The 16,691-nt window shown below is 41.0% G+C and overlaps 1 protein-coding gene across 5 annotated transcripts in view; it reads left to right on the forward strand.

The window, feature by feature from the left end:
- Nucleotides 1–16,691, forward strand: part of SRSF11 (serine and arginine rich splicing factor 11) — a 1,393,100-nt gene that overhangs the window by 1,230,618 nt on the left and 145,791 nt on the right. For all 5 annotated transcript variants that reach the window (XM_044085832.1, XM_044085833.1, XM_044085835.1 and 2 more), the window contains one exon: nucleotides 8,962–9,057. In XM_044085832.1, coding sequence (XP_043941767.1) covers nucleotides 8,962–9,057 — 96 coding nt within the window. The remainder of the gene's footprint in view (nucleotides 1–8,961; nucleotides 9,058–16,691) is intronic.

Here is a 16,691-nt window from a genome sequence, read left to right on the forward strand (position 1 = left end):
AAGAAAAACTGATGTAATGGCGTGGGCTGCATGTTTTATACACCTGACGTCATGGAAGAAGGGACAGCAACTGACGCAGGACGCAGGACCCAAGACTTTGTTAATCAGGCCAACTGAGGGCAACCTGCCAGCAGATTACCCTAATGTAATGACTGCAACAGTGAATACACTCCAACATCTACATTTATGGTAAGTGTACACCACTGTACTTTTTTCAATCACGTCTTGTCTGTGCCTGCACTTTCAAGTTGTGCTGAATGATATTAGCCATCACGCTAAGTAGATTCAGTCTGTTTAGAAGAAATGCAGAAAAGGGAGTGCTGCTGTCAAGTTGCACATAATCTGAGACTCAGTAATGCAGTCAAGGATACCAGTATTTTACCATACTTTTGTTCTCATTTCTCCTCGATGGGGGGGTTCTGAACTGGTGGAGACTTGGAAATGCTGTACCAGCTTAGCAGCTAGGCTACTAAATCGCCAAACGTAACTGCGAAGTGAGAGGTGGTACTGTGTGTGTGTATGCGTGTGGGCTGCACTTTGGGTTCACTTTTGCTAATGTGTAAATGCTTACCTTGAAAAGCATTATTTGTTAACAGGTTTTCAATATCACCCTGTCAATATCATTAAAGACACACTAGCTCATATCTACACCTTACTAATTCTCAGTCTGAGTATTTTTCAAGGGGAAATTGGGTTATATTGTCGTCTGTTTCTCATGGAAAGCAGTCATGAAATGTAATGTGGTAAAAAACAATTGCCATGGGTTTGTGAGAATCTCTGTTACTTTTTTAAAGCTGTCTTGCTATGTTAAACCTATTTGACATAGCGAGACAGCTTTAAAAAAAGCAACGGAGAAAGCAAGATCTCCGTTGCTTTTTACAAACTGTCTCGCTATGTTAAAGGAGTTTAACATAGCGAGACAGCTTTAAAAAAAGCAATGGAGAATCTCAGTTGCTTTTTTTTAAGCTGTCTCGCTATGTTAAATCAATGTTAAGTCAGCGTGCACGTTTTAGAATATTAATTGGGGGTCGTTGTACAATAGCCATTTTTTACAGACTTCTAACAGGTGGCCAAACTCAAGCATCTCTCCTCATTTATGTGTTCAGATCCCTGAACCTATTTTGAGCTGCAGTGACATCAGCACTAGTCTAAGCAAATTGTTAACTATCTGCAGTGTCTCTGCAGCAGTTTCAGTGGTGAATGTAGTACCTTCTCTGCATGCATATGATTAGTCTTTACCAATCATTATTCCAAAAATTTCAAGAGGGTAAAACTGAACCCACGTTTTATCATATACACAATGTATCCACACTTCAAGTCATCATATATTCCATACATGGCCGGCCTTAGGCATAGGCCAACTAGGCAGCCGCCTAGGGCGCTGCTCTAGTAGGGGCACTTTTCCAGTATTTATTTGGTGTAAGTAGACTAGGATGGGGGCACCAGATGGTGTGGTGGGGGGCACCGTGGAGCCCTTTTGCCTAGGGCACCAGTTGACCTAAGGCCGTTCCTGATTCCATACAATGTTGTAATTATATGTGTTGCTTGTTCAACATCATATAAATACCTAATGCAGCTTGGTTTGCATGCATAATACTGGCAATCAGTTTCTGTAAAGCATAGTTCAGTTACATGAGACCATTTTCAATAGAACTTAATTTTTGCAAGATATACTGAAATGAGAAAAAGTAATGGAGAAGTACATGGGACTCCACAGGAAAGGGAATGATCTGAAATCAAAGCCAGCAGGGAAAAAGAATGGTTACATAACTATATTTGTGGTGCAATTAAAAAGATTTGAAAGTGATATTATGGATTAAAACAAACTATACTGTTATACGGGTCTATATTAGTTCCTCGAAATACATATTCATCGACAGCTGGACAGCGAAATTCAGTACAGTGGAGCACTTCATTTTTCCCAGGTTAGTTAGGAACCAGTGGGCTATCACAACTTTGCCCTTTTACCCACCGTTGTGCGATCTTGGAGTTGACGTGTGTGTGTATGTGTGTGTGTGTGTATATATATATATATATATATAGTTGGGTGGTGTGGGGGGTGAACCCCCCAACTTGGGTGGGTTTGATTTAGTGTGGTGTGTGTTTCAGAGTGTTAGATGGCCAGTGGTTCCTTACCCTGGGAAAAATTATGTGCTGCGCTATAATGAATTTGGCTGTTTAGCTATCGATGAATAACTATTTTGATGAATTAATATAGGCCCATTTATACAAGTAAAGAACATTGTTACTGCTTATTCATAAGACATTAGTGTGTTATGCCATATTATTTGTATGATTAGAATGGCTGTATCTAGAATGCTAATGAGGAGGCACTTCATTTTAATTCCGTAATGGTCCCTACCCATACTCCAGTTTGTAGGATATTAGTTTTGTAAACTGTGCAGATAGTTTCTAGATCCATACACCCCATTCTTGAGCTTTGGGTGGTGGGGATCATTTCCACCTTCTTCCCCAGCTCCATGGCATAAAGGGAAGGAGCACTGAATAAGAATTAGATGTACCGACTTTGATTTTCAACTTAAGGCAGGAAAAGCCAGGCTGGAAAGTGTGGGAAAGAGCAGTAAATAGCTTATCTATTACTGGAGTGAGGTTGAGGTTTCTGCATGTAACTTAGCACTCCACCAGAGATAGAAATAGTGCTGTCATTGAACAGGAAACAGCTCTTAAAATAAGCATACCAGGAGGACAGGCGCTAACCAACATTACGTGCAGTGATGTGAATGATGTCTAGCATGTCTACCAAGCAAACTTAAGACAAAATATGTGATGTTGTTGGGTTGGTCCATTCCATGTTTCTTCTTTCTTTTCCCAGTCTGTCAGTATTTGCTCTAGGCCCACTCCCTGCGGTAGTATCAGCTGTAGGAGATAATATTAGGAACACATATGCAAGAAGCAGCACAGATGATATTCAACTGGACTGGTACATGAAGAGAGAAAATTCTCCTGACATGTTTTTGATCTGTGAGAACACCTTATAAAAGATTATTTGGAGAGTGTGGAACATCTACTAACATTATAGCACTAAGTAAAACTTTCAATAAAATCTCTCCCATGTTCCTTGAACAAAATACAGAATCCAACACTAAACAAGGATAACACCACACTGGTGAGCTAAAAATAATTCTAAACCTGTGTTTAAGCTCCAGGCATAATGCTATCCTTTAGTGCTGGGTACTGAATAAAGCTAGATGTTTGGTTAAAATAATTGCATCATTTAATTTTACTGGATTGTATTCATTTTTATTCTTCAAGGAAAATGAAATACACGTGCGGCCATTTCCTTAGGATGAAGCTAAACAATTTCAGAATTGGTGGCATACAGCTGTATAAATATGCCTACCATCTCAATAAAAGGCCAATGAGTAGGATCATTGAATCACAGAATTATAACATTTGGAGTAAAGGAGGGGGTGATATCATTCTTCAGGACATGTCTTTTCTTAGCAGTTAATTACCCTGTACTGATATGCTGCTTCAAGCTGCCACAATTGCTATTAGATGTCTGGCTGTATATATAGTACGGTCAGGAACAAGGCTTAGTTCTTTTTTGATGCTGAGAAGTATGCAGCATTACAGCACCAGCAAATGCTCTTTGCAAAGCTTTAGGATCACTGAAAGCCTAATGAAAGATAAAATGCCGGCTGTAGCCCTACAGCTATCAATATCCCCCTTTCAGCAAATAAAACTAAAGTAAATTGTGTGCTAAACTATAGGCAAATTTAGAAATATTGACACAAACTCTAGCAGCACACGCAAAACATTTTTACTACTGTAGAATAATATCATAAAATAGGCTTAGTGAGATGTATGTTGCTGATTTTACGCTAATTGTTGCATTGATCAAACATATTTTGGACAATATTTCTGCCTTTGTCACTCTAACCAGGGTGATCTTTTAGTGAGATAAGTTATTACTTTTGCAGTAATTCTTGCATGGATCAACCAGATAGTTTAGATATTTCTGACTTTACTTGTGTCTGATTCTAATGAGTGGTTTTCACAGTGAGATAAATGTTATTACTTGTACACTAATTCCAGTATAGAGCAGCCATGTATTTTGGACAATATTTCTGGCTTTGTTGATGTGTAGAATTTATTGAATTACTCTGGTCTTTTCCTAACAGATGGTAATGAGTTGGTGTTTACATACACTTGCACCCGGAATATAATGAATGTCTACTCAACAGGTTATGTACAGCAATTAGCACCTTTGTCTGAACATGCAGAACCTTTCAATAGTGAAATGGAAGTCATTATCACATTATTAATTTACAATAAGTGCAGTTACAGTATAACAGAGTCATTATCACTTGTCAGGTAAAACTCTCAGCAGCTGCCACTGTTATTTACATTACTAAAAGTTGTGATCACATTGATGAATGCACAAGCCAGATTTGTTTTCTCACTATGTTTGGCTCTCCTGTCAGTCTCCTTCCCTTCAGGTAAAGTAAATGTATTTAGTTCAGGGCAGGATACATTAGATTAGTTCCCCCTGTGATATTCCTTATGTCCATTGCAGAAAGGTCACATGGATATGCGAAAAGCAGAGGTAGCTTGCACAGGTATGGGACTTTTTAGATGCCCTTGATTGCCACTGAACCCCATGCCTGTCCTGCGTTTATTAATGGAGTGGCAGTCCTTACCCTGCTTTTTCCTTTTTACATGTACCCATTCAGCAGTATGATGGCTACACCAGGAATGTGTATATTCACAATGATCTGTATCTACATGGTAAAACAACTTGGTCCAAATGCTGTACACATGTACAGATATCAGTTTGTTTAGGACTCGGGTTGTGGAAATTATGATTTTTTTTCATAATTTGGTAAATAACTTTGCAATCGCAGTTGGGAACTTGCGGACTCTTCAGCTCAGTCCCATAGTGTTGCTGTCCTAGGTAAGCATGGCATCATAGGTGCCACTGTGCAGTTTTTCCCTCTGGGAAAGGACACATGCAAAAAGGCAAAGCCTGGGTCAGTCTTTGTCTTTTCCCGTGTTGTCTTGGTGTAGCTCTCCACTCAGTCTCCCTCCCTTCAGGTGTAGAAAATGTATGTAGGTCAGGGTAATAAATGTATGAAGGTCAAGGCAGCAGTTAGTAAGTTACTTCTGTCCCTCATCCCTTAGGTCCATTGCTGAATGGGCACATGTAAAGAGAAAAGGCAGAGGTAAGGCAGACTGCTGACACTGAAGGAGTATACTTGTAACTGTATGTAGGTCAGGACAAGAGAGTTTACATTACTTCCCCCTTTCAGTCTTTATGGTTTTCATGCGCCCTTTCTGTGTCCCCTTGTCAGTCTTTGTAATTTTGTTTTCACGGGTAGTAGGTATGTACCTCTGCAGCGTCATCACCACTTATGTACCTAATGCAAAGAATAATGCCCCTGTGGATAGGAGTGAAGATTTGGATGGGCTAACCAGGTAATGCATATGATATACATATATATGTAGTCTTCCAATACATCTGTCAAACATCAGTAGTAATCCATTTACATTTTCTTTCCTGTGCAGGTTTGTCCACCTTCTGACACTGACATGGCTTCACGAGCAGGAGAATGACAAGTAAGCATGTGGGTATGTGGCCATTCCTACATTTCCTGGGCTGCCAGCCATGCCTTTGAAACTGAAAACCAGTACAACTTGAGCTTCCCCGAGAAGAGGTATGCATTGGAGCGGAATACCGCAGTTTTTGGAAGAGAAGTGTTCCATGTATCCTGAGCCAGATATTCTTGTGCTGCACATTGGAGGGAATGATGTGATCAGTCAACCACACTCGGAAGGCTACGGTTTCAAATCAGAGGAATTTTTGAACACCTGCAGTCGTGGTGGCCATGTTGTCATTTTGTGTGGTCTGACATGATTCCTCGCCAGATATGGAAAACAGCAGAGAGTCAACGGGCAGCGCACAAGGCCAGACGTTTACAGAATGAGTTCATGCATGGCTTGATGCACTGGGTCGGTGGATCTACAATCTGCCATCACCGCAGAAGATGTTCACCTGTTCAGATGGAATGGCGTTTACCTAACTGAGGAGATGATTGCGTTGGTTTTGACTGACCTCCACAATGGCCTGAGGAGAGCTATGCAGGATTGGTAATGTGCAGCTTGTGAGAAGAATGGAAAACACCCATGACCAAGTAAGGACCAGTATGGTAAGTAAAACTCTTATGAAATGTGTTGTGTAAAATATATTTTTCTGAGTTTAGCATTTTTAGGACTCAGGTTATGGAAATTATGATTTTTTTTCATATTTTGGTACATAACTTTGCAAGGGAGTATCTGAATGTGCTAAGTAATACCTCGTTTTGAAGACAATAGTCATTGTTCCAACATGGTAAAATAACTGTGCGTCTATTTTGTACACATGTACAGATATCAAAGTTTGTTTCTGACTTAGGTTATGGAAATTAATTTTTTTTCATGTTTTGTAAATATCTTTGCAAGGGAGCATGTAAGTGTGCCAAGTAATACCTCATTTTGAAGACAGTTTTACTCCTTGCAACTTGGTAAAAGAACTGTGTGTCTGGGCACTGTACACATGTATAGATATCACAGTTTCTTTAGTCTTGTAGGATTATGAAAATTACACATTTTCAATACTTCTCATTGTTATGCCCATATCTTTACAAGGGAGCATGGCAATGACTCAAATGATGCATCATTTTGAAGCCGACATTGAGCCGCACAACTTCTACACTGATATGTAGCCTCTGTTTCAGGTGATGAGATATTATGCTTTATCAGTTATGAGAAATATTATATTAATCATATTTCTGTGAATATCTCCGTAAAGGAGTATCACACAGTAATGGTTAAGGTATAATTTTAAAGCCGCCACTCATACAAACAAATTAAATACAAATTGTATGGGTCTACATAGTACACTGCCCAAGATATTGTGCTTTGCTTTTCCAAAAAGGTAAAAAATATACACAATATCAGCATTCCTTGCCAGATATTTAATAATGACTTTGATACACACTATCAACATTTACACTGTTGGAAAGGGCAGTGTCTGCTGAACAACTTTCGCATTTACATTTTTAATCTAGCTCTTAGAGTTATGAACATTTGTTTTCTGTATGGTATTAGAAATGGATTTTCTGAAAATGAGCTCAGGCTGCACTGTTGTTCCTGTGGTGGAATTAAGCAGGCATTTTTTTCTCAGCTGCTCCGGAGTGAATGAGTTAACTCCTGTGTCGAGAATCCCTGCAGGTGTGTCAGTGGATGATTTACTCCAACCTCTTTCTAATTGCAGTGCACATTCCAAGGAAGTCCAAAGTGATAGCTGACAAACCGAGCAGGTTCACTTTATTACCTCACGGACATGTTCCATCAGTGGGGCCAGCCTTGCTGCAATTTCTTTGCATCTCCCCAAAACAAGTGCAGCAGCTTCTTTGCCCTAGTCACCAAAGGGTGCTCCTCTCCATGATTGATTGCTTCCTCAGTCTTCTGTACGCTTATCCCCTGACTCCTTTAATTCCCAAATTCTTGCAGAAAGCAGCCAGGTGGAAGAGCAGAGTCATCCTCATTGCACCTTACCGGCCCTGACAGATTTGGTTCCCCTTCCTTTGGCCTTCTCTTCAGCACCCACCTTGGATTCTGGATCCATCTCCAGACCTTCTGTCTCACCCAACAGGCATGATTCACCCAGACATCTCAAACCTCAAACTGATTGCATGGTTTCTCCAATTCCATTACTAGGCAGCCTATGTTCTCCATCTGTCACTTGCATCCTGTTATATTCCCATAAAACCTCTTGGAAAAAAAATGTGCAAAAGTAAATGGAGAAGATTTGTTTATTGGGCAGAGCAGAATCTGGTGGAACCATTCTCAGCCCCATACATTCTGCTCTTGAAGTTTTAGCGAGTTTAATGAGGGTGCTAGTTTATCGATTGTTAAACTCCAGCTTGCAGCCATTTCAAATTTCCATCTCGGATTTCAGAATTCTTCCCTGGCTTCCTCTAAAATATGCAAAGCATTTTTGACATTCTTACAAAGAATCCTATACCACCATGAAATTTAAGTTGTGTACTGCAAGCCTTGACACAATCTCTCTTTGTACTTTGGGGGGTATAGACACTGAGCAAAACTGTGGGTGTAGTTTTCTGTATTTTTTTTTTTTTTGCCTCAAGACTCCTAGGAGCCTGTTTGTAAGTGTTGTATAAGCCACTTCACTAGGATGCCAATACTTGCATCAATAGCAACTCTGTTGCAGGCATTCGTGATTAATACACATGTTCGGCCATTTTTGTTTTTAAGTACAGTGTTGAGAATTGGGCTCCTTTATCACTTCAACTTCACTACTTTAGAGACTTATTCTTTTGAAGTCTTGTCTTGTAGTCTTCATATCCAGCCTAAAGTTTAATGGATATTTCCCTTTGGTTGCGCACCACAGAGGGCCAGCAAACTGAAGTAAAACATCTGTGCAGATGTGATAAGTACATTTCTGCTGTTTATCTTTTGTATAGAAGGCCTTGTATCATAGATACTTATTACATTTACACTGTCTCCCTTCTTGTGGGCAGCCTCACTATTTAGCAGTAAGTCAGGCAAGTCAGCCATTTTATATTGTACTTTCTATGTTTGTGTGATAGTGTGTTCTCAGTGCATTGTGGGTTCACACAAGAAGAGTGCAGGGGCTTAATACTCCCCCCCCCCCCCCCCCGGCCTAATGTCTAACATCATGACATGCCCTTGATGGATTGTGTTACCTCAGTGCAGCAGACCTTGATTTTCAGCAAGTGTGGTAAATACACTTGCTGTTTACCTGATGATTGTATTCAGTAAAATAAAAAGCTAATGCACTGCTGATATTTCCCTCTGTAGATGTTTCTCTGCAGGTTACATATCTTTCTGTTTAAAGAGGATGTCTTGGTTTTTTTTTTTTTTTTTTTTTTTTTTTTTGCTGTTTTCTTAATTTAGTTTTGTTTGTGACCATAGGGAACGTAGACGGAGAAGGAGCAGAAGTGCTTCACGATCTCCTAAAAAATCACGGTCTCCAAAGCGAAAAATTTCCCGATCCCCATCTCCTAGAAGGTAAGATTTGTAATTAGTTAATTTATTTCAGACTGGTTTCTACTTGTTCTTCCCTTGAAACCAAAGGCATTTAACAAGTAACAATTTGTATCTTTCACATTTTTTTTAATTAAAATACCATGTATTTTGAACTGTATTTAAGGTTGTATGCAAGAGTAGCGAAATATGTACAGATTGTAACTGAAAAGTTTTGTGGTCCTTTTGTGTGTTCACCCCAAATTAGTAGATTACTTGGTCTTAAATCAGTAGGGTGTGGTTCTTTGCATTTATGCCTTTTAGTATCCACACATTTAAGCCACCACCTCTCTAAACTTGCATAAAGTTTTCTGAAGTATACATGTGCTTCTAGTGAAGATATGCATTTTGTATACTGGCCCCTATGAATAATTTTCAGTTACCTTAAATACCAGCTGGAAACTTTACAGCTGATCAACGGCAAAACTCCTGAAAACAGTGGTCATTTGCCTTGGGGTTGGGCATTATGATGCCAGTTGTTTAATATGTAAGAACTTCAGTTCTAGAATTTTAATGTTTTGAAAGAGTTTGTGTTAAACGTGGTGCTTAAATTTGATACTTAAAAGGAAAAAGAGGCAGACAAGGGACTAGACAAGAATTAGCCTTCAGGAGTTGGGGAAAAAAAAAAGGGAGACTAGGTGGTTGAAATAAACTTAGGGAACTGACGATTTTAGACTGTTTTTCCACAGTCAGAGTACTGAGGTTGTGGGTTTCTCCACCACCCCGGCCTGGTCCATCCATGGTTCACCTTCGCATCCTAACTGTCCTCCTTGCCAGAGTTCCACAGTACCGATAGGTTTTGCTCTGAGAAAAAGAACAGGGCGCTTCTCTTCCAGCAGGAGTTCTCTAGGTTTTTATCTTCGAGACTAACATCGCTATCCATTTGCTCCTCAGGTTCACTTCAGAGTCCCAGTCAGACTGAGACAAGATGAGGTCAACATTCATGAAGACTCGGCTCCAGTATGATGTTGCTCTTTTCTGTTTCTGTTTCAATGGAGGCAACAAAAAAAAACCTCCTCCCATTGACTTTTCCTTCCCTGGAGCCAGTTTCAGTACTGGAAGCATTAGATTCAAGTAGGGAACACATGCTAATTTATTTGTGTTTGCAGGGTTTGTGATGATCATTGCGTTTCACTGTTGGTCATTACATCTGGGTAATCTGCTGGCAGGTTGCCCTCAGTCAGCCTGATTAACAAAGTCTTGGGTCATGTGTCGGTTTCTGTCCCTTCTTCCATGACGTAAGGTCGTCAGGGGTATAAAACATGCAGCCGATGCCATTACATCAGTCTTTCTTGCCGCGCGGTGCTCGAAGCAGAAGCAGTTCGCAAGTGCCGGTCGGTTGACTCCTGAAATTTTCGTTTTCGAGTTTCAGAACCGAAGTCTTCAACTTAAAGGTAAGTACCCCGTTGGGGAAACGTTTTCTTGCTCCTTACCGATGTCAGTAAAAGTTAATAATTGTATTACTTGTGGGAAGCAAATACCTCATAAGGATTTTCATTTGTACTGTATTCCTTGCTTAGGCCCTGACCACGATGTACCTTGCTGTCGTTTTTGTGCTTTATTTAATCAGCACACTATCCGTCGTCGGTACATTTTTGCTTCAAAATATTTTGGTTCTCTGTGTAATTATCCAGAAATTATGTCTATTAGCTATCCGACTACCGGAATACTGAAAAAAACACAAAGAAAAAGACAGAGACAGGCCGTTGAGGTCCAAAACTGCCTACAACGCTTCTCCTAAGCCAGTCGCCAGTTCGCCGGTACCTGCTACTTCTGGTTTGCAGGCCTCTGCTGAGACCCATTCAGAGTCCGATATGCCACGAGATACTTCACATACGGAACCTGTGGATGTCGCTACCTTGGATGGGTCCAGAGCCGCTGAGCAGGCACCGGCTTCTGAGGGTGTATTCAGGCCTACAGACTTGCATATTAAACCGACTCCAACTTCAGTACTAAGGCCTAAATCTCGTTCTATGTCTAAAAAAACGACGCCCAGGCCACATGTTCAGGCCCCTATGCCTAAAAAACAAATTATCAAAATGGCTGAAGATTTAATTACTCTAATCAGGGGTAGTCAACCCCCCTCCTTCAGGAGGCCTAGGATTGAATTTGACTATGAATCTTCTGAACAGGACTCTGTTTCTTCTGACTCTTCTAATGATCTGGATTTGTCCATACCTACTTATGAGGACTCTGATGCAGAGGATTCCATTCCCTCTGCTTCTCCACCGGAGAATTTCTCTTTTGGGGAAACTTTACATACCTTAAGGAAGCATTTCCACCGGGAAAGTCAGGATTTCTCTGAATCCAAAAAGAGGCTTAGGGATTTCCTTCTTCCTCAGCATAGGCCTTTGGCTATACCTCCTGTACTAGATATTGTTGATATGTTTTCGGAATCCAGTATGGCCCCTGATTCCTTGCCTCCAGCCCCTAGCAAACCAGACAGGTACTCTACAGGGTTCCTGAGTCCCACAAATTCCTTTTCAAAAATCCTGTTGCGGACCCTGAAACCATTTATCACGGGCCCAAGGGCATTAAGGTTTCTACTGCTAAAAATCCTATCCCTTCTGATTAGAGACTCCAGGGCGCTGGATAGATGGGGTAAAAAGGTTTACACTTCTGCAACCTTAGCAATCAGAGCTTTAAACTGTCAATTCCATATGCTAAAATATCAACAACATATCATGGGACTGCTTAAACAGAAAATGATGTTGATTTCTGACTGTGTAGAGAATAAAGATTTGCAGAAAGATGTGGATATTAATAATACTAGAGCATGCTCTAATAAGAAAGGAACTTTTGGTTGCATGAACTGTAAACAATGTAGATTCATCAGCAACTCATCCTTTGCCATTGTGGAACATTTGAGACACACTTTTTGGGCAAAAAAGTACTATAGTTGCAACAATGAGTGTGTGGTTTATTTAGCTACTTGCACCACATGTAAAAATTACTATATAGGGAAAACTAAGTGAAGTCTAAAACGTAGGATATACGAGCACACCCTAGCTATAAAGAAAAAAGATGAGACTAATTCACTATCTAGACATGCACTTTCTTGTACTACATTCAAAAAGTTTGAGTTTTTTTGTTTTAGATAGTGTTGATAAAGTTTTATTAGCCGGGGATTTAAACAACAGATTGGAATGCAAAGAGGAGTTTTGGGAGCTCCTATTTGGAGCGGACATATTACCTGGCTTAAATGAAGTTATTAATTTAAAATGTTTTTTAATGTACAGATGAAGTATGTATGTTGAATTGAATGAATATCAAGTAGGATCTATTATTTAATCATTACATATATACGTACATAATTTTATATGTTTTTTGTTTTAATTCAGAACACAAATGATTTTTTCGTTGCATCGTTTCCTGTTAATTAATTTAATTTATTATAAAAGGAAGGGGTGGGTCCATGTATGTTTTTTCTGATGAAGTTCACGTTAATAAAGTGAATGAAAGCGCTAAGTTTATTTGGTCCGAGTGTGGTCTTTGGAAGTTGGTTCGTGCTGGTGTTCCTTTTTGGTTTTCGAATTGTTGGATTTTTCAAGTTTGATTTGCAGGATTTATTACATTCAGCTGAACAAGTTGGCAAATATACTTTGCAGTGTGGTTTTGATTCCTTAGAGGCTTCTTGTAGGGCTGCTGTTACTGGGTCTGTGCTTAGGCATGCTTGGCTTAAGGAGCAATCTCTGCCTGATCATGTTAAAGCAAAACTTTTGGATGCTCCTTAGCAGGACCGCTTATTTGGCAATAAGTCTGAAGAAGTTCTAAAAAAAGATGGAAGATAAAGCTAAATCTATGCAAACTGTGAAAGATTTCTTGCAAGTGCAACCTCCTAGATTTAGTAGGCCTCCTAGATTTAGTAGGCATTGGCGTACTAAGAACTGGTCTTTTCCAGAGCCACTGCGGCCAAACCCAGACATTCCAAAAACACCAAGCTTCAGTCCCAAGGGACTTTCAGAGCTAAGCAATGGGGTGCTTCCACTTCCAAATCTGGAAACAACAAGGCACCACCCTATGGTAAGCAGTCTCAGTGACTTCCCTTTGAAATTACCAAGCACTTGCCTCTTAACCACCCCTTTGGGGGAAAACTGGCAACTTATAACCCAGGACAAATGGGTTTTAAATAGTGTCTCAGGGATACAGATTTCATTTCCATACGTTACCAACTCCAACCGGGTGGCCAGATCTGCCCCCAAATCAGTGGGCAGAGGCTCAGAAGCAAGTACTTTCTCTCCTAAACATGGGGGCTATTCGACATCGTCACAACAGTCAGGAAATCCTTCTATGTAGCACACCTCATCACTAAGGGCTTTTCATAGAGAAAAAAGGAGGTCATTGTCCCACTGTACTCATCCCTCATTAGACCCATTATAGAGTACAATGCCCCATTTGGTATGTACCTCTCAAGACATCTGCAACAACTGGAAAGGCCACAGAAATACCTCACTAAAAGAATCACAGGCCTAAAGCAGATGCCCTGCGCTAACCGCCTTAAAAAACTCCAGCTATACTCTGTCGCATGTCGTCTACTCAGAGGCTATCTCTGCCTAACATGCAAGGCCATGTCAAACCCAGAGCTGTTGGACATGCTACACTTAAAGAAATCCCAAGCCCTCAGAGCCACACACTCCAGGGATCTAAACCTTGTCATCATAATAAACAAAACATGCTGAAGGGATAGGTTCCTGACCCAGAGACTCCCCAGACTCTGGAATAGACTGCCCATACATGTAGAGCAGAGTGCCTCTTTGGCCCTCTTCAAAAGGAACCTTGACGAGTGGATGGGAGAAAGGAAATTCACCCTTGGGATCATGTCAGTCACCCTGCTAGACAGGGGTCCAGGGAAGTAAATAGTGTGGGAAGAAATAGCCAGGGAATTGTTATGGGTAGGCTTGTATAGGCCCTAGGGCTGATAGCCTAGTACAAACCTATGAACCTGTGAACTAGTACCAGAAGAGGAAAAGGGACAAGGTTTCTATTCCAGACTTTTCCTGGTACCCAGAAAAGACAAATCTTGGCGTCCAATTCTGGACATGTCTACTGTAAACACCTTTCTGGACATTCCAAAATTCAAGATGCTGACTCTTCACCAGTTACTACCTATGCTAGGCAAGGATGCCTAGTTGACAACTCTCGACTTAAGAGTCTTACCTGCATATCCCAATCAGGGAATCTTGCAGGCAAAGAAATATTAAAATATATCCATACCTGGACGATTGTCTAATTCAGGCAGAAAACCAGGCCACTCTTCTAAAACGTCTGGCATTTGTAAAAAGACTTCTAAGGTACACCATAAACAAAAAGAAATCTGAAATGGTACCCTCTCGAAAAATTACATTCCTGGGTGCAAGCTTGAATACAACTGCCCAGATGGCTTTCCTTACGCCAGAAAAGCAAATTCATTTGGTGACTTACTTCAAACAGGCAGCCACAAAAAACCCTGCTATCTGCAAGGCAAATACTGCAAGCCTTGGGGTTCATGGCCTCATACATTCTTCTAATTCCATATCCAAGACTGCATATGAGGAATCTTCAGTGGTACTTAAAATAAGTTTATGGCGTCAACATTGTCACAGCCTGGAAACAATGATTCCTGTCTTACCTTGCCTGCGCCTAGAGTTCCTTTGGCGGGCAGAGGCCTGCCACCAAAACAAGGGACTGCCATTCACACCACCCCCTGCCACCCAAACCCTAACTACAGACTCATCAGACTATGCATGGGGGGCTCATCTGGCAGGGAAGTGCGTGCATTCAGGGCAAATGGAGCCCAAATCAAATGCACCTTCATATCAATCAAAAAGAAATGCTAGCTGTACAGAATGCACTGACAGCCTTCAAGGACTACCTTCATCCCGGACAATTACTGATAAAGACGGACAACACCATTCTTATGTGGTACATAAATGAGCTGGGGTGGGTACACATTCCTACCCCGTCTGCAGACTAGCCATGGCATTATGGAGCATGGCCTTGAGCTACCAAGTACAACTACAAGGAGAAATCTCATGGACCCTCATGAATGGAAACTGGAACCACGGATTTTCAACATGTTGACATGCAAATGGGGATGCCCAGACATATAGATAGTTTTCCCTCACCCCAGAACTACCAGTTGGACAAATTTTGCACAAGAACTCATTGCCAAAAAGCCTAGAAAGTGGATGCTCTGTCCTTCAGCTGGAAAAACCTATCAGTCTATGCCTTTTCCCCTCTGCCTTTGCTCTCCAATGTTCTACTAAAAGTCAAACAGGACAAGCCAAAAATTATTTTGATTGCTCCAGACTGGCCTTGCCAACACTGGTACCCACTCCTGCGCAGTGTCACACATTTCTCCGTGGCACCTGCCTCAGACACCTTCCTTACTGTCTCAGCAGGAGAACCAAATTCTGCACCCTCCGCTCCAAACATTGAGTCTTGCAGCTTGGCTTATCACTTAAATTCACCCTCAGCATCCCTTAGCAAACCTGTGATGGATGTCTTTTTGGAGGCGAGAAGACATAGTACTAGAAAATCTTATGCTGACAAATGGAGTGCCCAATTTACCTCATATTTTGCAATACTTAGATGCTTTATAAGGGCCTGTCTTTTTCTTCCATAAAAATCCATGCCTCAGCCATTTCAGCTCATTACAACACAGACTCTCTCATCCTCTTCTAAAGCAGTATCTCAGATGGACAAAAACATGAGACCACTCAGGAGAGCTCCAACCCCTGTCTGGGACCTTAACTTTGTATTGGAGAAAACTCACTCTTCCTCCTTTCGTGCCAGCTGGAACTGCAGACTTAAAATTTATTTCCTGGAAAATGGCCTTCCTTTTAGCAATCACTTCAGCTAGAAGGATATCTGAATTACAGGCCCTTATGGCAGTGGAGCCTTTCATCATCTTTCATGCGGACAGGGTGTCACTCAGGACCGATCCATCATTCATTCATGCCCAACATGGTATCCAGTGTGGCTCTTAATCAGTCCATTCATTTGCCAACTTTCTTTCCCAATCCACAGAACAAGGGAGAGCGGATTCTGCATTCATTGCGTGTACACATACAACTTAGATTCTACTTGGACAGGACTAAATCTCGAAGAATATCTGAACAACTGCTGGTAGCATTTGCTGCAGGGGCAGAGGGGAAGGCTACTTCAAAGCAAACAATTTCTAAATTGATGAGCCATTGTATTCATTTCTGTTATAAACACCATGGAAAACCTATCCCTCAGGAGATCAGATCTCATTCCACCAGGGCTGCATCTACTTCAGCCTTTCTCAGAGGCATTCCTACCAGGGATATTCTAGAAGCTGCTACCTGGAGTTCAGTTCATACTTTAACCAAGCATTATCGCTTACCAATCTTCTCTAAATCCAGAGCTGGCTTTGCCACTGCTGTTTTGCAGGGCCTTATAGCTGGTCCTAATGCTGTATAAATCCATCCTCCCAACCTTAGCCTTACCCAAATGTAATGAGTGCAACAGTGAAACACGATGAACATAGTACAGTTGGTGTACACTTACCATAAATGTAGATGTTCGAGTGTATTCGCTGTTGCAGTCCTGGTTACCCTCCCTCCAGCCCCCTGTTTTTCTTTTACTATACCTCTTCTTTCTTTTATTATGCTTAA

The sequence above is a fragment of the Protopterus annectens genome, chromosome 10.part0 (genome assembly GCF_019279795.1).
Source record: "Protopterus annectens isolate FY-2018-M chromosome 10.part0, PAN1.0, whole genome shotgun sequence".
Lineage (NCBI taxonomy): Eukaryota > Metazoa > Chordata > Ceratodontiformes > Protopteridae > Protopterus > Protopterus annectens.